This window comes from Pelobates fuscus, chromosome 9 (assembly GCF_036172605.1).
Source record: "Pelobates fuscus isolate aPelFus1 chromosome 9, aPelFus1.pri, whole genome shotgun sequence".
NCBI lineage: Eukaryota > Metazoa > Chordata > Amphibia > Anura > Pelobatidae > Pelobates > Pelobates fuscus.
In genome coordinates, this window is record NC_086325.1 from 49,925,083 (window position 1) to 49,950,205 (window position 25,123).

Here is a 25,123-nt window from a genome sequence, read left to right on the forward strand (position 1 = left end):
AAGAAGACAGGCAGTCTCACTCCTATGTCCACTCTTTCTAGAGCTTCCCTTCCAAAACAGCAAAACTGACACTGGACCTCATGACATATCATGTCATTTAACAGCGGTTTGTCCCTTTATTGGGTTCCCACTGGACTCCGATGTTCCCTGGTGACCTTGTGATGCACCACCGGTGTCGCTGAGCCGCAGAAGTTAGATGCCACAGCCATCGCCATTCTTTGGATGGGATCATAAGCTGACCTAGTCAAGATGTAATTGATTGGTCAAGGATTAAAAATCAGATAACTAACCAGTGCTTAACGGAAAAAGGGTATTATTTAGCAAGACAGAAATTATTTTTACATGAGAAAATATGGGAAAACTGGTTGGCTATACAAAATTAGGAAAATTAACATGGAGATTATAAGCTGACCGCTCTCAGACACTGACTGACATTCTGTGCAATGAAAGCTTGCAATCCTAATTCTGGACTGACTGATGACAACCCGATTACCCGTCCGGAGGAGAAGTTAAACCTCTGGCACTGGAGGTGTTAAACTCCATATGTACAGTGTTTCATAGCGAGATGCTTCACATGCAGACTCCAGACTTAAATCACTGAAGTGGTCATGGTGCTTGGAGTAACCCTTTAACCCCTTAAGGACACGACATGTCTGACATGTCATGATTCCCTTTTATTCCAGAAGTTTGGTCCTTAAGGGGTTAAACCTGGTGCACTTAGAATTCACAAGGCTATATGTATTGATTTACTTTTTATATTTAATGTTTTCCCTAGTGCTTTTTTTGTTGGGAGGGCGAATACTTTCCAGCCCTGCTTTTCCCACCCCTGAGTCCGCCCACAGTGCCTGCCCATGAAGAAGCTGGGTTTGTGTAGTGGATGCAGTGTGTGTAGAGGACGCAGACTGTTTGTAGTGGTCAGAGCTTGAGAGAGTTGAAGAGAGCTTCTGGAAGCTGACAATTGCGTTTCCTAGGCCCTCTCTTCACTGTACAAGCTGCCAAGGGCCCGCAGGGGCAGTGGTGGAACTAATGTAGAGAGGCCCTGGTTCACTGGTCCTGGGCCACCCAGGACCACCGGGCCTGTGACCACTGTCATGATTGTCATGCCCTGATGACGGCCCTGGCTCAACCTACACCACTCAGAATTGAATGGTGGTCCCAGGTCAACTAGGGGTACATTTAGAGGTATATAAGAAGATTTTGAAGAGTGTCTGGAATCTGAATGAAGAGGAAGCTAGTGTAGCACATGTAATTGGTATTATGAATGCTACACATGATTAGCTTGTGACAGGAACAATGCACTTACTAGCCAATTGATTATTTTCACTTTTTAGTTTTTTAGGCTGCGCTTTGATAACTTTTGGTCACAGATGGCGAAAGATTATCCCGTGATCTCCTTGGAATGCTCACATTGTGCTACTTTAAAATAATCAATACAACGCTTTTTGTAAAATATCTGTTTCACATTTCTTCTTATTAGAATTGATTAATAGTCTCTAATCTACGGCTGCACAACAATTTCAATATAAAAACAATATACACCTAGATTTTAATTAAAGATTTTTGTTGTTGTCTATGTTTCATATGGATTGTCAAAAACTACTATAAATACTTTGTGATCATGGAGTCAAAAAACCATGCGCCACTTAAAGTGAATAAAAACAAGGGTCACTCACTAAACTCTGAATTCTTACAAATTAAAATCTCAATGGCAAACTTAAGCCAAAAATAGCTGTGACTATACCAGAGTGAGAGAACGTTCAGGAAGATCAGCTTTTTGCCTTGATTTTGCCTTTCGATCTTTACAGAGTTTGATAAAACCTGACATGTAGTGAATAACCCTATATAATATAAATTATCTGGAATTCAAAATGCATTTAACATTTTAGACCCAAATAGCCAAATTTGAGACATTCTACAACACAGGTATGTTATCAATTCAGCTATTTTAGTCTAAAATGTAAAATGAATTTTTGACTTATTCCCACTTATTCACTAATAAGATTTCTATGCAACCAAATAGCTAAATAAAAGTGAGCCACTGATTGCTCAGATTATTTTATTTTTTTTAAATCTCACTAGTTTTTCTATTTTTATTTTAGCTGCCTAACCTGTGAATTAGTTTACCTCTGCAGTCGAATACCCAATGCATGTGCGTGTACAATACTACTAAAAAAATTACAGAGTGCACATGCTCTCCTTGCCAATTGTCTATATATGCACAAGCGGGCATGAGTGCACCTGCAGGAACATTCCACAGGGAAAGCATTGGATTGGCTAAAATCAGCACGGGGACGGGGCCAAATGCCATTTTGGCCAATCAGGACCTGAGGAGTGGCCACTTGGAGGTGTTCTATGAAAAAAGAGTGTTTACATGAAAATGCCTGAAGGGAGCTATTATATTCACCAGAACAACTACATTAAGCTGTAGTTGTTCTGGTGACTATAGTCTCCCTTTAAGAGCAGTAATGTTATTAATACAGTTTATGTAATACTGATTTTTTTTTTAAAGACTTCATGCCAAAAAATTAATTTTCCACAACATAATAGGCTTAGAAAGAATTTGCATGCCCCAACCCTCGTACTTTTGTTTTGTAAGTTAAAGGATGTTTATGAGATGAAAGGGTAGTCAGTGACTCACTCTGAGCCCACAAACGCTGCTCACACATCCAAACGATGTCTCTTACCAATCTGTCCAAGCTATTGGCTTTCTCAATACTCCTGAAGGCGAGTGTCCAGTTACCAAATGGAGCACCTATATCGGCTTGCCAGTCAATGATGCCCGTTCACGAAGGAATCTCTCCACAGCCAAATCCAGCACCGTACATATTTAAGACTAGTTCCAGCTCGTATCAAAGTGGAAAACCTATAACAGGTAATGATGTCTTGCACATTGCACCTCGTTAGCTATAAGATGTTTAAACAATGGACGCTCTTGTACGCCACGAAAGATCAGAATTCTATTAGATGTCTAAACTGGTTAGGGATGATTTATGATGTATGCTCAGACAATTGCTATGTTTTGCATCTTTTACAGTTCAAATAATTGGCCCTGCGTACAGAGGTTTCCTGTTGGAGGCTCGGACGTTTCAACAGACCGACCTTCTTGGAAAATGGCTTCAGCCACCAAATAATACTAAGATCTTACCGGTAAACCATGAAATATTCCGATAAACTTAACTGGGCAGACAGACAGATGTTTAGAGTAAGATTTATATCTATAAGTAAATATTAGCAATGCAGAAACGAGTTTATGTCACTCGGAATGTTAAATGTAGGAGTTTATTTAATGAACACGAAATTGTAGCAAACTGAAAACCATTTTGTTTTGTGTCTCTCGGTGAGATTTCATCCCAATTTTAAATTGTTGCTTAAATTTTGCAATTCATATATTTATTAGTGAAGAGAAATAAACTATTGTGTTATTATACAGAAATTTATGTGTATAATAATAAAAAAAAAAATTCTTAAGAATTTACATTAAAGAGATAGTAACTCCACTGTTTGTTTTTTTTGAGGGTAAGTAAGGTAAATAATATCAGAAAACTTCGTATATCTTTTGATTGTTTTCAGGTTCATCCTGCAGTCTGTGGGTAATTGGTTAACTCAATGTTACTCATAATGTCAACCTTGGAATTATAGTTGTTTTTATTACAGAGTGCTAGTGGCTCCGCTAAATAATTGACCAAAAAAGCTGAATAAAAATTCTGATGATTTTTTTAAAACCTTAACGCATGCAAAGCATGAGAACGTCCAGCATCGTTTCACGGAGTCAAACTCTGTGAAAGGCCAGGAAGTGCCTCTAGTGGCTGTCTGGTAGATATACACTAGAGGTTGTCTTAAAGGACCACTATAGGCACCCAGACAACTTCACTTCAATGAAGTGGTTTGGGTGCCAGGTCACTCTAGTTTTAACCCTGCAGCTGAAAACATAGCAGTTTCAGAGAGGGTTAATCCAGCCTCTACTCATTATGGGGTATGTAGTCCACAACATCTGGAGTGCCGAAGGTTGCCTACCCGGTACCCGGGAGCCCGGTACTGGATTAAGGTTAGTGGCTGAAGGGGTTTTAACCTCATTAGCCCAGCAGGAGGGGGGCCACAAGGAGGGGAGGGGGAGGGCGGTTTCAGAGAAACAGCAATGTTTATATTGCAGGGTTAAAGAAGTACTATAGTGCCAGGAAAACGGGTTTGGGTTAATAGGTCCTATTAACCCAAACCCGTTTTCCTGGCACTATAGTACTTCTTTAACCCTGCAATATAAACATTGCTGTTTCTCTGAAACCGTAATGTTTGTAGCTGCCGGACTAAAATGACAGGGACACTGCACCCAGATCACTTCAATAAAATGAATGATCTGGGTGTCTATAGTGTCTCTTCAAGTTGTGAAGATACTTAATTTCATGCATTTGCTGCAAATCCCCACGCCTTGAAATTTCTTCACTGAGCTCTATGACTATTTTAACCCTAAAAAAAAAATGTTTTTTTTAAAAACCAAAACACTTTGAATTCTCACTTTAGTGACAAGCCTGTCTGTGTCTTATTGATGATCTAAATAGTTTTAATACAAGAAACAAAAAAAACAAAAAAACCCTAAACAAGATGAAGGGGAAAAAAAAACCTCAGCATACCCAGCTATAATGTAACCTATACATTGCACCCACCACTTGTGGGTTCCTGCAATAATCCTTCAAATCTTTGTGATAGATACAATTTCTGTATTAACTTAGCAGGATTCTCAGTAAATGGTGCAAAAGTGTGGGATTTTTTACCTTTTTAGAAATTAACATCTTACTGTAACACGGTTAATTTCTATTTTAGTGCCCAGAAAACCCCAATGGAGCGATTACGCACTCCAACACCAATTTAAAGACACAGTCTACAACGTACACTTGGATGCCGCCAGATTCAAAGTGCCCACGAGTTATATTCTTTGTGTAAGTTTAGAGCCATGGGTTTTATTAATGCCTACAGGGGCAAAAAGTTTAAATCAAATTGCATTGTGGAGCTATCTTCCTTAGTAAGTATGCAAAAGCTAACTTATCAAAAGGATTACACCACCCACCATAACCACATCAAGAATTTGAATTGGTCATGGTGGTAGGAGTCAGCATGTGCAGTGTTTCCGCTTCAATCACTGCACATACTAAGATATTAGTAATTGTGTGCTGGGGGCTTGTTGCACACGCAGCACATGTGACATTGACAGCCCAGAATGCTGATCCGGGCTGTCAATGTCAATTCTATGCATAAAATACATCTGTTGTCAGCGAGCACTGCATGCTGACAACAGATGTGAAAATCTTCCCCTTGCAGGCAGTGCAAGGAGAATCTATGGTCCCTTCTACCATTTCCCGTCCATCCCTTCTCCCCTTTCCCTCCCTCCCCTTGCCGGCTTGTAGCATGCACATGTGCTCTGAGCCGGTGAAATGGTCCAATCATGGGCTTCTCTATGAGAAGCCTATGAATTGACCATGCGCAGTCCCAGTGACGTTAGGAGGTGGCGCAGAGAAGCAGCGCCGGTAACTTTGTCCAGATGAGTTCAAGATGAGTAAAACTTTTTTGTATTTTTTTTTTTACAGCAAATTGAGAGGGGGAACCTTCTCCACAGTGCCCATTCGGACTGAATTTGTTCACACTGTTTAACAATGTCTGGATTTTACAATCTAGGCTCCCAATGAGCCAGAGTTCAGCGCTGTATTTTTAGCCTGGCAGATGCCTTGACAGCCTCTTGTCCTGGGTGGCTTAGGAGCTGGCAACCTTAGGGCCCCCTGAGGCTGGCATCTGCTTATAATGGAGGTGGGCGGCGAAGGAGCACACTCCCCTGAGCTCTCCGCCTGCTCAGCTCCCTCCCTTGCGCGCCCCAGATTGATGCCATAGCCAGAATATGATGTCACTCTCGCCCTGGCCCACTAAGAGCTCCCTCGCACACCTGCATTGATGCATGTTACGCCCAGCAGCCCCACTGAACCCCATGGAAATAAAGACTCCATGCCAGCACTCCCAAAGGTAGGGAGGCTGGGTGGAGTAAAATTTCAAATATAAATAAACAATTTGTGTGTGTCTGTTTGCATGTGTGTCTGTCAAAGAGTGTATGTCAGTAAATGTGTATATGTGTTTGTTTGTCAGTGAGAGTGTATATGTATTTGTCAGTGAGTTTGTATGTGTGTCTGTCAAAGAGTATGTGTTTGTCAGTGAGAGTGTATATGTTTCTGTCAGAGTGTTTGTCAGTACGTGCGTCTGTCACTGAGAGTATGTTTGCCAGTGAGTGTGTATATGTGTCTACCAGTGAATGTGTATGTCTGTTAGTGAATTTGTATGTCTGTCAGCGAATGTGTGTGTATCTGACTGATTTGGTGTGTTCCTGACACGGAGTATGTGTCTGTCAGTGAGTGAATGTGTGTCCATCAGTGAATGTGAGTGTCTGTCAGTGAGTGTGTGTGTTGGTTAAACAGTGTGTGTGCTAATGACTGCATCTGTCAGTGATTGTATGTCAGTGTATGCACCAGTGAAGGTGTGTGTCTGTCAGGCAAAGAGCGTGTTGGTTTTAAAAAGGAAGAGAAATTTAGATGACGGGGGTGCCAGAGTTTTGTCATGCCTAGGGCAGACCCGAATGTTCAAATCCCAGTTCCGATTTAAAAACCAAAAAAATCTAAATTATTTGCCTGCTGGGTTAACCATGTGGTGGCTGGCTAGTGCAGATTTTGAAAGGCCTAAATAAGGTGATTTAAAATTTAAGTTTGATTTCTCTTTGTTTTATAGAGCAACAGTGGCAGAGGCTTATGATGTGTATTGGCTTGGAGTTCAATCTGCTGTTATATGGAAAGGTCTGCACCTATCACTATAATTCGATACTTCAGGATCACTTTCAAACTGTATTCACACGGTCTCTGCCCAGCACCAAAACCAATCTCTGCCATAGGCTATGTTTTATACCTGCCCTCAGTTTAAGAAGCAAACAATAAATAAAAATACAGGGACTTACTAACTTTTAAAGGAAATGATTCTTGAAGAATTTTCATTAAAGCACAAAGGACCACTTATGTCACTTTATGTCAATGAAGTGGCCTGGGTGCTGCCAGTTTAACCTTTCAAGATAAAATATTGACATTTTGCAGAAACAGCAATGTTTACCTTGAACGGTTAAACACACTAAACACACCTCCAGAGGAGGAGAGTTAAACAGCTCTGAGATAGCACAAGTAACGGAAAGGGAAGTAAAAAGCCCAATTTAGTATTTTTACGAGACACACGGGGAGGGGGTATTCCTATTTAAAAACAAACAGGGACACTAAAGCATTGGAATTTGTAGGTTTGTATCCCTACTGTTTTAGGGTTCCTATGCTTTTTGCAGTCAATGTAGAGTATGTGACTGCATAAAACAAATACAAAAAAATAAATAAAATTCTTACACAATAGTATACGTATGCTCTGCATACCATATACATCCTTACACTGCTCAGGTTAGTTGCTTTTTTAAATATTGTGAGATTACACAAATCAGCATGTAATCCTTTGTAGTATGAAGCTGCATTATCACCTTGTTATGGATTGTAAGTAAGCTGAGCTATTTGAGCAGGCATCTAATAACAGTATACATGATACAAACATACTAGTTTTCCTGGCACTATAGTGCCCTGATGGTGCCCCCACCCTCAGGGTCCCACTCCCGTGGTGCTGAAAGGGGAGGAAGGGGTTAATTCCTTACCTTTTTTCCAGCGCCGGACTCCCTTGGCGCTGGGGACTCTCCTCCCTCATCTGACGTCCCTGGCTGAATGTGCATGCGCGGCAAGAGCTGCGCGCGCATTCAGCCAGTCCATAGGAAAGCATTCTCAATGCTTTCCTATGGACGCTGGTGTCTTCTCACTGTGAAAATCACAGTGAGAAGCGCAGAAGCGCGGAAGCGCCTCTAGCGGCTGTCAATGAGACAGCCACTAGAGGCTGGATTAACCCATATGTAAACATAGCAGTTTCTCTGAAACTGCTATGTTTACAGCAAAAAAGGTTAATCCTAGATGGACCTGGCACCCAGACCACTTCATTAAGCTGAAGTGGTCTGGATGCCTATAGTGGGCCTTTAAGTAGGTATGCAGTCTTGCCATCACTCAGTCAGTTACGATCAGTCATAGTAATCTAAGGCACCATTCATTATTCACAGTTATCTTCACCTGGTGCTTCATGGGAGTTCTGGTACTTACAATGTGTTTTTTTTTTTTTTCAGATGCAGCAGCAACATGCGGTGCGAATGGGATTAGCGAGAGAGAAACTCTTTATACAATTATGTTTCTTCATTTGGGAATGTTCTTAATGTTCCATTTTAACTGAAGTTACGCTTAAATTATGCCAGTGTCTTTGTTCTCTCATCAAGCAAACATTCTACATTTCACAGAATTAAAACAAAAATATTGTCCAAAGGATTCTACTGGGTATATGACTGGCAAACCTGATGTGTTTCTTTGTGGCACCATCATTGTTCTGAGCAGAATTTTCAAAGTTTTTGCTTCTATCTTTTACTTGTCATTTATGCTCAGAACTTCTTTATTTAATTATTTTTGTGAAATTCTAAATAAAGAAAATATAAAACCAAACAATAAACCCTTTAATTAAAAAGCACAAATAACTCACAATCACCTATGTCTAGGAATCACACAAGGGCATGTGGAGACAAAAAAACAAAGCGAGGATACCCGTGGACATTCCAAACGGTACAAGAATGATTGGGACCCAGAATATGTTTCCCACTTGTAAATTCTGTTTGTTGCATGTTTTGGGAATACAAATACAAAAAAAAAACTCCCATCACTCCTGGGTGGCAGCAATGACCACAGTACACATCAGTCCCAATACATATAGTTACTCCAATGGCCATTGGAGGGAATGCCCGCCTGCCACGTCAAGGCAAACTCCGTAGGTGGGTCCTACACTGACCCTTCACCTTGCTTCCTTGAGCTTCTGGCAAAGATACCTCTAATAAGACAGAGAGGGGTATTTTTTATATACACCCCTATATACTTATTAACCCTTAATAGGGAACACATGGGATGGGCGGCAGCATTGTAACATGGCTGTGTGATGCAAAAAGTGAATACAAATACAAAACAAAACAAAAAAAAACAAGTCCTGCACTCCTGGGCGGCAGCAACAACCACAGTACACATCATCCCCAATACATACAGTAAAAACCAAAGAAAAAAACAGCATGTATTGGGACCTTTAGTTGCTCCAATGGCCATTGGAGGGATGCCCGCCTGCCAACGTCAAGGCAGACCCCCCTAAGCGGGTCCTAACACTGACCCTTCAGCCTGCTTCCTTGAGCTTCTGGCAAAGATATCTCTAATGAGACAGAAAGGGATATTTTTTATATACACCCCTTTACTTATTAACCCTTAATAGGGAACACATGGGATGGGTAGCAGCATTGTAACCAGGCTGTGTGATACAAAGTAAATACAAATACAAAAAGAGAAGTCCTGCGCTTAAGCAGCAAGGACTACAACACACATCAGCCCCAATATATAGTAAAAACCAAAGAAAAGAAAATGTTACTTGCGCTTTCTCCTTAATCCCTATGTATATTTAGACATTTGTCTAAATATACATAGGGATGTTACTTGCGCTTTCTCCTTAATCCCTATGTATATTTAGACATTTGTCTAAATATACATAGGGATTAAGGAGAAAGCGCAAGTAACATTTTCTTTTCTTTGGTTTTTACTATATATTGGGGCTGATGTGTGTTGTAGTCCTTGCTGCTTAAGCGCAGGACTTCTCTTTTTGTATATGTATTGGGACCTGTGCATCCTTCTCAATATTTACAATTCCATATTGGGCCTGTCAGCCCACAAACCATTATATCTGTCCGAATTGCTTTTGAATGTACACCTGAAATAATGGGGACCTGCAGGTCCTGCTGTTCTACTTTCTTTCAAATCGTTTTTATTGAAAAGTTTAAAAAAAAAAAAAATGTATAATACAAATGTAAAAAAATTAAAAAAATGGAACATATTAAAGAAGGACACAAAAAAGAAAACCAAATACTAGGGCATAATGGTATATAACAATTCTCTGGTAAATGGAAATATAGTAAGTAACAGGCAGAGTTCCGGAGGTAAAGTTAAAACGGCGTCATCAATAGTTTTAATTAAAAGATGAATATAGTCCCAATAAGATTGCAATTTCGGGCATGGCCAGAACGTATGGCATAAGGGACCCACCTGGCCATACTCCCTCCAACACTAATTGGTATGTGACAGTTGTAACTTAAAAAGCCTGAAGGGAGTGAGGTACCATCTATGTAGAATCTTTTAGTGAGATTCCAAATGCGATATACATTGAGTGATACCTTTCAAGGTCAATGCAGACTCTAACCATTTAGTGAATTCAAATTCTTTACCTAATTCCCTTTCCCACTTGATCATCAAATCAAACTTTTCTTTCATCATTACAGCCAACAAATTACAGCAAACAGAAATCATCTGTTTCCGAGCAGGATCATTTCAAAAAGAGACATGTCCAATGTACAGTTAGTCAGATCCTGTCCAAAAAGGCCACATCTATCAATTATTCAATCAGTCATTCTTTCATACATTATTTAATCCAAAGCATATCTAGTTTTCAGTTGAGAAAAAGAAAGAAGGGAACAGTAATTTACATTAATATCAAGAACATCTTTTTTTTTTGTCAATCTTTCTTTTATTTAAGGCATATATGATGGGGTACAGAAGAAGAGATACGGGAAACGTACAAGTGAGTTACATCAAAGGGTAGTTACATCGGTATTGTTAGTACAGTACAGTTTCAGGATATTGATGCCTCATTTTTTTAATTTTTTATGTTAAACACAAGCTAAACCTTTGCTTATAAATATCATGTATGCTGAGTGCTAGGTAGGAGCTAAGTAATGTTAAGAGAAATATAGTAGTATATTCTTAGACTAGCTAGACATTTGTAGGGACATGCACGCTTTGAAGGTTTTAGGGGTGTCTTGCGGGTTATATCGCTTAAGGAGACAGACATTTCTATCGATTATACATGACTAGACTTGTTCCAGGTTTGGCCTGAACAGGCTACATTTACTCTAGGAAGCTACTGTAGTCTGGAGTCACGGTGTGTTAGTGGTGTAGCGGCAAAATTAACTAGGCGTTGCTTAAGCATATTAGTCGCTTGCTTAGTTCTGGCAGGTGGGAGGCTTGCGTTGCCCTATCTAGTAAATGCAAATCTAAATAATAACAGAACATAGCATCATATAGAACTGTGGTGATACCCGAAAATAACAGCGCAAGCAAATTGGACTGGCTCAAAATTAACTGGGGACGGCTATGCTTTTGCGTGGCTGTTAGTCCTGGGGGAGATGAGGCACTGTTACCTCGCTCAGGACAGCTTGGCACAGCCAGCTCGGTACAGCCTGAGAGTCTCAGTGAGTCCCTGGTTGCATGGGTCAGCCGATGCCCCGTCTGGGCGTTATCGTTGCGTGTCTGAGGTGGCCGTCCGATATGGCCTTGTGGGTCTTGGATGCCTCTGGGTGTATCTGGCGGTGGTCTCGTGGCCCTGCTGGGCGTCGGATACTCTCGCCTGCTTTTGGTGTCTGTTTACCGCTGGGTATCGTGGTCTGTGCGTTTCGGCCCTGAGGTCTCCATAGTGGGCCCCAGTTTAATCCTCCAGAGGAGCGTCTGGCGCTGTTGTCAGTCGTTCGTGCCCTTCTGCCTCGACGCTGTACGGGAGCTGGTGCTCTTGTGCCACGAGCCAGGGTTCCGTAGTGGTCCTGGGTCTTCCCTGTCGGGATAATGCGGTGGGTATGGTTCATCGTTTTTAGTTGGTTACCTCTAGTCCCATTCTGCCGGTGTGGTTGGCACCTGTGGGGTGATGCCCCTGTTGCTCCCAGCACGAGAGGGCCCCCATCAAGGGGATTTGTCGCTTGGTGCTCCATGGCGCCCCGCGGAGGTTTCCCAGGCCTCCCCATTCCTCGAGCTTTGTGTTTCGTAGGTTCCGAATTGTTTGAACCTGCTGACTGCATGTGTGCCTGTAGCTTGGCCCAGAAACAATCAAAGATTACACTTATTGAGTCTCTTGCCTGTGCGCCGTTGCCTAGTCCGGCGGGCTGCTGCTTGTCTCTCATGCTGGATGCGCTTGTGTCCGCCATCTTGGGCGCCCCAGCTTCCATCTTGCTTGGAGGAGTTGGAGGCACACTCATTTGGTGCAGAGTGTGGGGCACCCTGCCCAGCGGGGACCGGGATCTCCCCCACCGGTCCATAGGGGGGGGGGGTGGGGAGGGCTAGAATACTCGCTTGTGGCTATTTGCCTTTGGCGGGAAGGCGGCCGTCCTTCCTCGCCTCCTCTCGAGTTAGGCCTCATTCTGCCGTTGCGGTGCCCGATCAACCAGGGTGTCGGGTGTGGTGTCGCTGTGCTCCGGCCGGCCTCCTCTGCATCGTGGGCACCATGGTAGGAGGATTTGAGCCCCGTAGCAGGAAAGGTAGGCATTTTCAGCGCCCGTGTGGCAGGAGCTCCTGCAACACACGTCTTGCCCGGTCGCTGGTCAGGCTCCGCCCCCTCATCAAGAACATCTTTAACACTGATATAGGGGATGCTCTAGACCAGTGTTTCTCAATTGGTGTTCCGCGAGAACACAAATAGGGTTCCGCAAATATCTCTGAAAACAAAAAGGTTGTGGGTGGCGAGGGAGCAGTGGGCAGTGATCTCACTGCTCAGCTCCCTTGTGCGCACAGCAGTGATGCCGGAGCTGGAATACGATGTCACTCCGGCTCCGGCATCAATAAGAGGCGCGCGAGGGAGCTGAGCAGGGAGATCACTGCTCCCTCGTCACCCGCACACCAGCTGTTCAGCAGCCCCACTGGACCCCAGGGACGGCACGCCAGCTGCCTCACAGAACCCCAGGGACCGCAGGCTCAACCCAGAAGCACCACAGGGACATAGAGACTCCATGCCAGCACTCCCAGAGGTAGGGAGGCTGGGTGGAGTAAAAGTTATTTTTTAAAAAAAAAATAATAATAAATTGTATGTGTGTCTGTTAGGGAGTTTGTATGTGTTTGCGTGTCTGTCAAAGAGTGTGTATCGGTTTGTAAGAGAGTATGTGTGTGTCAAAGAGTATGTGTGTCTGAGTGTGTATCAAGGTTTGTGTCACTGTGTGTATCTGAATGTGTTTGTGTATGTCAGTATGTGTATGTGCAAATGTATATCAGTGTGTATCTGAGTGTGTCAGTGTCAATGTGCCAGTGTGTGTATTTGTAAGTCAAGATGTGTGTATTCGTCAAGGTGTGTAATTGTGTGCCACTATGTGCCCGTGTGTGTGTTTCTGTGTGTCAGATACATACACACACTGGCACATACACACACAGATACACATACGTTGACACAGATACACACTGTGTGTCAAGGTGTGTGTAAGATACAAACACATAAACACATTTTTTTTTAAACCGGGCAGTGGGGTTCCACGATGTTGACACACTATGTCAAAGGGTTCCATGGAAAAAAAAATAACTAGGAACCCCTGCTCTAGAACAATCTAATTGTAGTTTTTTGTAGAATGAAACATATACATGGTCTTTGAGGTGAAGGCAGCCACAACACATCCTTAATAAGGTGTGGAGAAATCTTAGCTGCCTCCATCTCAAGCCATTGAGGGCATTCACAATCGAGATTACATTTAAAGGCAGAGGCAGTTTTGGTGGTGTAGAAGTATTGAATAAAATCTGGCAAACTCATACCTCCACCATTCCTGGGCTATTGTAGTATAGCTAATTTGATTTGGCTTTTTTTTTTTCAAATGAATGCCAAAAGGGCAGAATAAACCTTTTTTTTAAAATGGATTTTTGAGGGTGATAGCTCTCTAATAAATATGTGCTGTTCTACTTTCTATGTACATATCTTTGAAAAAGAAAAATATAATTTACAAAAATAAAAAAAGCACCAAACTAATGTACCTTTTCTTTTGAATAAAGATGCCCCCCTGTAAACATACCAAAACAAATCTTCTCTTTTGTAAATGTGTTTAGTAATGGTGTGTAACACTGTAAATAAAGATGATCATTATTTGAGCTGATATATTTACACATTTTATTTAAATATAATGAAATGAAAGGTGTGTTACATTTCTGGTTTCTTCTATTCGGCACATTGAAAATTATTCAATATTTTCCAATCCCTAAAAAAAAGAAAAAAAAATTACAATTAAATATATGTAATGCATCATGTAACTGGTATAAAAACTAATCGGGCCTATACAAAATAATCAACAGCATAGCAAAGTCTGACTGCATCTTCTTCTAAATAGACACCTAGTTTTGTTTCACATAGAATGTGACGGCAGATAAGAACCAGTCGGCCCATCTAGTCTGCCCAATATTTCAAAATACTTTTAATTAGTCCCTGACCTTATCTACAAACTGCAGAAGTTATAAAATTCTGTTTGCAGGGACACTGAGATTACGCATGACCACCAACAGTCCAGGATTTATGTATTTCCCCTATTTATTCAAATGGAGATACTGACAAAACCTGGACTGTTTGTGGTCCATGAGGACTGGGTTGGGGACCACACTGAGCATATAGGCTGCTATGGTGCTTACAGTAACCCTTTAAAATAGCTTTTATGGTTTATAAAAAAAACAAACTGTTTTGCATGAGATACAGGCTTTTTACCACACTTTACTTTTTATAACATTACAGTGGGACTTGGTCAGGGTTCTCCTTGCATCATAAAAACTCCAACGTAACCCTTTAACTGTACATGCAATAGTGGAAGGGATGAGTAGAAAGCTTATAGTTCAACATGAGGGGCAGTCAGTCACACACTATCTTTGGCTGATCCTGTTCACAGATCAGTAATGGCAGTGGTGCAGTTTTCTGCTTTGAGTTCCTGAGTTGTTTGGAACATGGGGAGGAGCATGGCCATTGCTCAAAATTTCGACTAGCCATTGGCGAGTAAGAATTTAGTCTTGGCTTGTATATTTTCACCACTTGTGAGTAGGAGAAAACCCTCCAGCTTGCAAGTAACTTAACGTCTGGCTAGTAAAGAATGGCTTGAAATGTTTTAACCCAGAGACGGACAAAAGCATTGTCAGCACCAGGTCCCACTTTTGAGTAGCCATAGCAACCTGGCATGTAGGATTTGTCAAGTCCTGGACCATACGTACAAGTGAACAAATTTAACAAAACTGCTTGGTGTCTCCCGTTCTATGTAAACTCCCAGTCTCCATGTCCGTGTAAGACATATTAGTGAGACATTCTAAGCACCAGAATCACTATACCTCATTGTAGTGGTTATGGTGCAAAGTCTTTGGATGCCATTTTCCCAGTCATTGTTAAACTGTTTTAGAAAAGGGGGGAATCTCCATTACACCTAGCATCTTTGCAGTTATCTGGATAATGCGGAAGGGATCTTCAGCATTATCAATCCAACCTTGTTGGAAATAATAGGCTGTGAGCACTGTAACATGTCAACCCAGCCAACACAGTTTATTCTTGCAGTCCAGGGCTGGCTGGCTGGCAGGCTGGCTTTGGACACAAAATGTAGGCACATAACTCCTACGCTATAAGAATGGCTGCCTTGTTCAAAAATAGTCAGCCAGGTTTTCGAGGACAAGTGCTGCATTACAGAGACCCCTCGTTTACAAGAAGATGCACTACTAAAAGACTATGTTTTTTTGTTTTTTAAACCACATTAACACCTGTCCAACTGAGGTTTGTAAAAGTTATACATTTTAGACCCCAGCTTCAGGTCAACTCATCATACAAGACTAAGTTGATAGCAGCCAAACTACAGCCACTACTAATTCGCATTTTTCTAAACAAGGCTTTAGTTCTGCAGAGAGATATGCTCAGTGTGCACACTCTGAACCTTGTAAGGCAACGTAGTAAGCAAAATTCCTGCTTTCACTTAGACAGACCTATGACTCCAGTGTTTTTGCACCAGTTGCTGCACTATTAGACAACAATGCCATGGACCAATATACATTCTGTACATTATGTTTGCAGTGATGCAAAGTTATAATGGTATAATCTTTATGAAATGCATCCATTGGGTAATGCCTTACAAAAAAAAAAAAAAAATAAATTTAAAGGGTCTGCATTTCACTAGACTAGTCAATCAGAAATAATTGTGTTCAATGAAGGCTGAACTCATCCCGGAAAACTCTGCCCTACTGCAGCATAATTTAAAACAATATCGCTAAGGTAAGGTGAAGTTAGTGCTATTTAGAGCTTGAAGTGTTGATTGTGACAAAGTTAGGGAGCACCTGCCATCAAGGTGTATATCCGAACCTCTACAATGCTTAGCCAGGCTAAACCTTTACTTATACATTCTAAACCTACAGCACGTGGTACAGCACGTGGTACACCACAAGATCTAGTACTGCTGGTCCACTCTATACAAGTACTTGTATGGTAAACAAAGCTTGCCTAGCAATGTATATGAGTGTTGGTGTGGGGCTGAACAATTATGTATAAAAAAGACAATGACCGTGGGGGGGCCTTGTTGCATGACCTATGCAAGGAGTACAAGCTGAAATACTAGTGAAAGGTATACACAAAAGCTTCTAGCATTTCCCACACTGAACAAAGCTTTACCTTTGATTTGTAATATATTTGTTCCTTAGAAACTCTCTTGTCTCTCTCCATTAGATACCACTGGTAATGATTGCGAGCAAGTCTCTTTTCCTGTAAATAAAAAATGATATATAAAAAGCACATTATTTCAACTAATTTCCTATATATTCCGTACATTCTAATTAAAGAAGGTCTGTCTTGGCCTCACCGTATTATATGTCCCTGACTCTACTACTCTTCAGTGTTCCCCTAATGTGTTTATTATTTCTATTGGACCCTAAATCACCTTCATTTTTTTCATAGTTTGCGGCACCAGGTTGAAGGGTTTGGCAATGATATACTGCCTCTGCACTCCTCTGCCCAGAGTATGCTACTTTGTCTTATTTGTTTTAAAGAGAAATAAATTGAAAAAGAAAAACTGATTGGGAAAGAGGAAACGATTGGAGAAAGGTAAGCTCATGGCTACTTTAACTAAATCTCAGTGTAACCACATATGATTACGGAGATCTGAGTTCCGTGCTGCGGAGAACCCGCTGTAGTGGTTACGATGTCAGGAGTACCCTGGCTCAGTTCTCCTATAATGGATATAACCGTTTCGCAACCATTTTCCCCCTTACCATACTGGGTTCTGACGCTCCCTGGAGGTCTGGTCATCTGCTTCCAGGTTCTGCACAGCTGTGGCGGTCTCCATTCATTGGTTGACAGCATGAGCTGGCAGCTCTCAGCCAATGACGGACATTCTGTGCAATGAAAGTTGCACATAGTTGATACTAGCCAGCAAGGAAATCTGTGTTTTTTCCTCTGTGTGCAAGGAACACTATAGCGTTAGAAATACAAAACGTGCCTTCCTACACAATAGTGCCCTGTACAGTACAGGTGTTCGGTCTCCATCATTTTATTACAGTTTCAATTACCTCATTTCCATTGCAGTGCCGTTCTCCCCACTGCTGTCTTGCATCCGTGGCTGAAATCTTCAAGAGTGATGATCTCAGTCAATCCACTCAGCTATTTCACAAAATGTACCTCCAGAGTGACAGTCACTTGAGGCAATTAACCCCTTCACGACGGGTGACGGACGAGGTCCGTCATCCTGGGGATGCCCTTAACGACGGGTGACGGACCTCGTCCGTCACGCGGTAAAATTAACCCCAGATCGCCGCAATCGCGGCGATCGTGGGGTTAATGGTGCTCCGGTCTGCCTCTGCATTAGAGGCAGACCGGGAGCACCGGATCGGGCTGTCCCAGCTCATGTGCCCGCTCTGACAGCATGTCAGAGCGGGCACATGTGCTCTGTATACTCACCTCCGCCTCCCTGCACTTCCGGGTTCACTGTGAAGTGCAGGGAGCCGGATCAGTGCTGATCCTGCCCCCTGGTGTAAAAAAAAAAAAAAGTAAAATTAAAATCCCCCCCCCCCCCCCCCTTACCCATTTTAATAAAAAATTAACCCCTTCCCTGCCAATTGATCACTGACTACAGTGATCAATTGGCAGGGATTACATTTTAATATGATCTGATTTTTTTTTTAACCCCTGAGGGTTAATTCTTTTTTTTTTTAACCCTCAGGGGTTAAATTTATTTTATTAATTAATTTAAATATTTTAAAATTATAAATTTAGCTAGCTGGGGAGGGTGGAAGTTAGTGGGGAATTGGGGGATTTAGTGTTAGGCTAACTAGGGGTTAACGTTAAAAAAGTTTTAAAATAAGCTTTAAAAAGTTAAAAAATTAAGTAAAAAAAAAAGTTTTAATAACGTTTAAGTAAAAAAAAAAAAAAAAAAAAAACCCTTTACCCAGTCCAAATAAAAATTAACCCCTTGCCTGCCAGTCTATCACTGCCTACAGTGATCAAAATACAGATCACAGTATTATACTGTGATTTAATTTTTTTTTAACCCCTGACGATTAACTTTTATTTATTTTTTTTTGTTTTTTTTTTGTTTTTTTTTAATTTTTGCATGTGCATATGAATTACAGACAAGCGTGCAGGGCCACAACAGCAACTGCAAGCATAATCATAGCATTCCAATGAGTGGCATGTTGGTACAGCACATTTTTTTTTTTTTACATGAACAGATAGATTACCGGCATATTTTTGTTTAAACGTTAGAGTTATGTTGGGTAGTTTTAAGTTTAGATATAGTACAAGATTGTGTCTGCGAGTTATAAGTAGGCTTGTGTAGCCACAGTAGGAGATATAGGCTAGTAATACATATCAAGCATTTGAAAGGTAACAGCTAACAGCTAAATATTTCGTAGAGTCAGCATAGTTTCAAGGCAGTTAAACAAGCATTATAGGGGTGTCTAACGCGTGAAACAGTTAGTTACTAGTTTTTAAGAAAGAGAAAACAAGCTAGGAACATTTTTAAGGCTTATGAATATGAATATGTAGGCAGACTAAATAGTGACCGCTAAAACATTGCATGAAATCACTGCGTGGCTGTAAGGTACTGCAGTTTTACATTGCTCCCCTCCCCCCACCCAATCTCACTATCAAGCAGAAGCACACACTTGAGTTAGCAGAAACAGTTAAACATCAACTGATAAAACTAAAAAGTAGGCAACTCAGCCATGTATCATTGCTGATGGTGGGGTGGTCTGTCCTGGGTGCCAGCCTTATGTGTCAGTATAGACAGGTGGTCATTCAGCCTAAACCCCTGCTGGGCTGTGGGCTTCCATGTGGGGATAGTTCATGCTGGGCTTCCAGCGGCTTGTCCTGCGCCTGATACCCTGTACTTGGTGGCTGCTGGTGCGCTCTGTTCCATCTTGCGGGCCTGGGCTTTGCATGTCGTGGTCGAGGCTTGTTGCTGGTCTTGGGCTGCTGCTGGACAGGGGATGCTGTTTGGAGGGTTAACTGATTGGGGGGGAGGGGGAATGCAGCGTTGTGTCTAGGGCTCTGGCCCTCGTTACTGGTAGAGGTGAGGTAGCTCCGCGTGTGCTGCCGGTGGCAGTATCTGTGGTACCGCTTTTCGCTGCGCATCCCCCTTCCTCCTTCTCTCGTCAGCCTCTGAGGGTGGGTGTCTCTTATGGGCCCAGTTCTGCCTACTCACTGTCAGGTGCCCGGCATGTCTGTTTCGCGGGGATCAGCGGTCTGTGTCAGGCGATGTTTTCACACGCGGCCTCCGCCATCTTAGATTGAGGCGTCAGGCCGTCTCTGCGGGGTCTCTGAGTGCGGCCACGAGGTGCGGACTGGGATCACCCCCCCAGCCCAGGGGGGGGGGGGTCGGGCCGGGTCCGTTCCGGTGCAGCGTGACTTTCAGGCTCCGGGTGGCAGGATAGTGGAGCGGCGGCCGTCCACTCCACTCACCGCCAAGAGAGCTCCCGCCCGTTACGGCAGAGAACTCCCCTCCGGGGGACTAAAACCCCTCAGGCAAGCCTCTCCCCGGTCCGGTGGCCCTCAACCATCGAGGGTCGCAGTGGTGGGTAAGTTAGGTGATTTAGAGCGGTTTTAGTATGCTTTTAGGGTCAATGTGTGCGGGAGCTGATCTTCCCTGCGACCGCTCCGCTCGGCGGTCCGGCCCCGCCCCCAACTTTTATTTATTTTTTAACCCTCAGGGGTTAAATTAATTTAATTAACTAATTTAAATATTGTATAATTAAATATTTTGCTAGCTGGGGTGGGTGGGAGTTATGGGAAAATGGGGAATTTACTGTTAGTGCTGCTTACTGCTAGTTAGGGGTTAACGGTAAAAGAAAAAGCTTAGAAAAATGTTAAATCTGTAAAAAAAAGTTTTACGAAAGTTTAGGAAACTTTTAAAAAATGAATAAGCAAAACAAAAGTTTAAAAAATAGTTTTAAAAAGTAAAAAAAGTTTTAAAAAGTAAAAAAATACATTTAATAACGCTCATTACCACTACACCTGGTACAAGCTAGCGGAAAAATGATCCCACGCTAAGGTTCAAAATATGCCTTTTGAAATACCCTGGGATGTCTTCTTTAAGAAATGGTATGGCTTTATGGGGTATTTGGATTATATAGCCTGGTAAAATACTCTAAAATGGGACATGGGCACAGCGTAAAAATTTAAAGTTTGAAAAAAAGGGAATGGCTGTGTCCCAAATGTGCCCCTCCGATGTCCACATATACCTGGCAAAGGTACATACGGGGGTATTTTTGTACTCAGCCGACATAGCTGAGCAACATATAAAGTATTATAGAGTGGTGGTACACATAAGGTTTGCAAAATATACTGTGCAAACTCACTTTGTGTGTCAAAAAGGCAGAAAAAACGCTTATTACCACTACACCTGGTACAAGCTAGCGGAAAAATTATCCCACACTAATTTTCAAAATATGCCTTTTGAAATACCCTGGGATGTCTTCTTTAAGAAATGGTATGGCTTTATGGAGTATTTGGATTATATAGCCTGGTAAAATACTCTAAAATGGGACATGGGCACAGCGTAAAAATGTAAAGTTTGAAAAAAAATGGAATGGCTGTGTCCCAGATGTGCCCCTCCGATGTCCACATATACCTGGCAAAGGTACATACGGGGGTATTTTTGTACTCAGCCGACATAGCTGAGCAACATATAAAGTATTATAGAGTGGTGGTACACATAAGGTTTGCAAAATATACTGTGCAAACTCACTTTGTGTGTCAAAAAGGCAGAAAACACGCTTATTACCACTACACCTGGTACAAGCTAGCGGAAAAAATATCCCACGCTAAGGTTCAAAATATGCCTTTTGAAATACCCTGGGGTGTCTACTTTAAGAAATGGTAGGCCTTTGTGGGGTAGTTTGAATTTAAAACTTACGAAGATGCTTGGAAATTGCACATAGGTCCAGCGTCAAAATTCAAAGTTCTGTAAAAACTGATATGGCTTGGTCTCCAATATGCCACTGTAGCTTCACAAAATAGTGCCAAAGACATTCATTGGGGGATGTCTTTTTACTCAGAAGACTTAGCTGAGCATAATTTGAAGGTTTTGAACTTAGTGGCACATATGAAATATACAAAATGCCCAGCAAAAATGCAATCCGTATGTCAAAAAATGCACAAAATTATTTTTTACCACATACTTTGGCATATATTGGTGAATAAATGGGGGCATGCTAAGGCACAATATGCACCTTATGATATACCCTGGAGTGTCTACTTTTACAAATGGTAGGCCTTTGTGGGTTTTTTTTTTGAACAGTCAAACTGTTATAATACCCCAAATGGAAGCATAGGCTCATTAAATCCGTCTCTCAAAATTCAACTGTGAATACTGAAAAGGACAGGTCTCCTGTATGGCACTGTAGCTTCACGAAATAGTGCCATAGACATACAATGGGGGTGTCCTTTTACTCAGAAGACTTAGCTGAGCATAATTTGGGGGGTTTGAACTTAGTGGCACATATGAAATATACAAAATGCCCAGCAAAAATGCAATCCGTATGTAAAAAATGCACAAAATTATTTTTTACCACATACTTTGGCATGTAATGGTAAAAAAATGGGGGCATGTTAAGGCACAATATGCACCTTATGAGATACCCTGGAGTGTCTACTTTTACAAATGGTAGGCCTTTGTGGGGGTTTTTGAACAGTCAAACTGTTATAATACCCCAAATGGAAGCATAGGCTCATTAAATCCGTCTCTCAAAATTCTACTGTGAATACTGAAAAGGACAGGTCTCCTGTATGGCACTGTAGCTTCACGAAATAGTGCCATAGACATACAATGGGGGTGTCCTTTTACTCAGAAGACTTAGCTGAGCATAATTTGGGGGGGTTTGAACTTAGTGGCACATATGAAATATACAAAATGCCCAGCAAAAATGCAATCCGTATGTAAAAAATGCACACAATTATTTTTTACCACATACTTTGGCATGTAATGGTAAAAAAATGGGGGCATGTTAAGGCACAATATGCACCTTATGAGATACCCTGGAGTGTCTACTTTTACAAATGGTAGGCCTTTGTGGGGGTTTTTGAACAGTCAAACTGTTATAATACCCCAAATGGAAGCATAGGCTCATTATATCCGTCTCTCAAAATTCTACTGTGAATACTGAAAAGGACAGGTCTCCTATATGGCACTGTAGCTTCACGAAATAGTGCCAAAGACATACAATGGGGGTACCGTTGTACTCAGCAGAAGTAACTGAACACATAATAAAACTTTGTACAGGAATAGCACACACCAACTTTACAAAATACACATGAGAAGTTCTTTGTTATACGTTTGTGTGCGAAAACCCCCCAAAAACACAATTTTACTCCAATATTTAGCAGAGGTTGGCGGTAAAATGGCTACGTAGAAAGTGTCAAAACAAACTTAGGTAAATAGCCTGTGATGTCTACTTTATATAAATATATACTTTTGTGTGGCAATTTTGTTTTATTTTATGGCTATTAGGCTTACAAGACAAACATACCAAATTCTAAAATCGCTCCACATTAAAATTTTATTTTACTCCTTGTGCTTTGTGACCTGTAACTACCAAAAAAAACTTAAAATCCCAGACACATTATATATTCTGTAAATCAGAACAAATAAATGAATTTATTTTTAATTACTTTCCTTAACCTGCACTAATTATGCACACATTATGATTGCAAAAACTGTAAAAAAAAACAATATTTTTCATTTTTTTTGCATTTTTCTGTATTTTTTTTATAATAAGTAAGCATTTATATATTTATATGTTATATCAAATTAAAGCCCTTTCTGTCCTTTAAAAAACAGTATATAATATGTGTCGGTGCAATAAATGAGAGAGATGCAAATTGCAGTTGAACGCAAACAGCAAGAAAATGCAAAAATTGCTTGTGTCATTAAGCGTAAGTCAAGCTTCTGAAGCTCTGTCCTTAAGGGGTTAAACCCCGCAATGTAAACACTGCCCTTTCTACAAGGTTAACACAGACCTGCATGCTAATAGTGTCCCTTTGATTGGTTGAAGGCACCCCAATCTTTATCCCTCCAGCAGCAGTTAAGCTCTGTTTGTGCAGCGTCTCATAGCAAGACTAAAGGCACCGTGACTACATCAAATCACTGAAGTGGTCATGGTGTTTGGCATAACCCTTTAACAAATAAAATATCCCAACTGCAACATTTGGGCTAACATACCCTAACAAGCTGTGACTACAGCATTGTTGGATATATTTTTTCCAGACCAGCTATTCTCACCTAAAGATTATTTTCTTTATATTCACTAGATAGAATTTATAGGTTTTGTTTTTTTTAATAACCCTGCTCAAAACTAAAGAATTACCCCAGAGGTCATACAAATAGCATTATTATAAAGGAAGCCACACCACAACCTCCCTACAGCTAATAACAAGAATACACACAGCACTCTCCCTGCAGGAATATTACACATGGAATAAGGTCCATGAGAAGCACTCACCTTGCCCCCATTGGTGTACCGCTGGATCCAGGTGGTGGCCAGTCCTGGCACCATCAGGCAGCCAGTCATTATAGCTAAGCTGGGTAATATTTCATACCACATGATTCACCCCTGCCTTCTCCGGGCACCGAACAACTGAGCAAGCAGCAGACCAGCTCAGGGTCACTCTCCTGGCCCACAATGCACCGCTACTACCGGGATGTCACTCACACGGCGGCCATTTTGGATCCTGGCAAACCGGACAGCAGACTGTGGGGTGGAGCCAATTAATACCAAACAAACATAGATAAACATTAATAATTTTATATAATTTTCCTGAGTAGCTAGAAGTTACTGGTTCATTGGCGTCAGGAATGTGTCCCTGTGTGCATAATAATGTGCTTGTGATGAAGCATTAATGTTTTGAGAATAAAAACAAAAACGAAAAAAAAAGTGTGATACATATTTTATTACATAAATTCCCTTAGAGTTTGTGGTTTGGGTTTTCATTTTATTGCGCTGGATTTTCAATTCAAGACAGGACATTGCCCTCATCAAACATGGCCGCTGCAACTAGTCTCCGCAGTCTCAGAATCAAGTCTCGCGAGAGTGCAGCTTGTAGGCTAAAACTAATACTCCATACCTCCCAAGTGTCCCTATTTAGGAAAAACAGTCCCTATTTTAGACCCAAATCCCTCTGTCCGCACGTGTGTGCATGCGCATGTGTGTGTTTATAACATAGCTCTACAGCAATAATATTCCCAGTAATGTGCCTTTAAACTACAACAAATGTGTTTAGAAATCAGTCTGTGTAAATAAAATATATTGTACTTGTTCTAAATTGAATTTTAATGGGAAGGATAGTATGGGGAGGTAAAATCCACTTGCCAGCTAGGCCGTACAAAAGGGTGAGCATTTAAAGGCATTTGACTTGACATGAATTTATAAATAAATAAACAAGTAAAAAAACATCACATAATTAACAGTGAGGGGCAGGGTAGTTTGCCATCAGGTTGAGAACACGGTATCACTGCAGTTGCGGGATTTCCCCTCTGCACTATGTATTCACATAGGGTATAAACAGAAAGCCATATTTCTACTTTACAAATTGTATGGGCATATTTTAATAGAAATTGTGGTGGAATGAATGCATTGCTCATTGTACAGCGCTACAGAATCTGATGGCGCTATATAAATAATAAAATAATAATAATAATGGCACGAACAAGTTGCATCTTAAAAAAAAA

At 41.4% G+C, this 25,123-nt stretch overlaps 2 protein-coding genes across 2 annotated transcripts; one reads left to right on the forward strand and one right to left on the reverse strand.

Moving 5' to 3' along the window:
* The first annotated feature begins 2,633 nt into the window (after positions 1–2,633).
* On the forward strand, positions 2,634–8,570 carry LOC134573583 (putative defense protein 2). The gene is made up of 5 exons (XM_063433368.1): positions 2,634–2,872; positions 3,035–3,147; positions 4,816–4,931; positions 6,757–6,821; positions 8,216–8,570. Exons 1-5 carry the CDS (start codon positions 2,674–2,676, stop codon positions 8,317–8,319), a joined length of 597 nt encoding a protein of 198 aa, XP_063289438.1. The 5' UTR covers positions 2,634–2,673; the 3' UTR covers positions 8,320–8,570.
* A 5,483-nt stretch (positions 8,571–14,053) lies between these two features.
* NDUFA1 (NADH:ubiquinone oxidoreductase subunit A1) lies at positions 14,054–24,094 on the reverse strand. Its single transcript, XM_063433369.1, has 3 exons — positions 23,898–24,094; positions 16,579–16,668; positions 14,054–14,155 (listed from the first exon to the last, which is right to left on the reverse strand). The coding sequence occupies exons 1-3, from the start codon at positions 23,997–23,999 to the stop codon at positions 14,135–14,137; spliced, it is 213 nt and encodes a 70-aa protein (XP_063289439.1). The 5' UTR covers positions 24,000–24,094; the 3' UTR covers positions 14,054–14,134.
* Between the last annotated feature and the right edge of the window lie 1,029 nt (positions 24,095–25,123).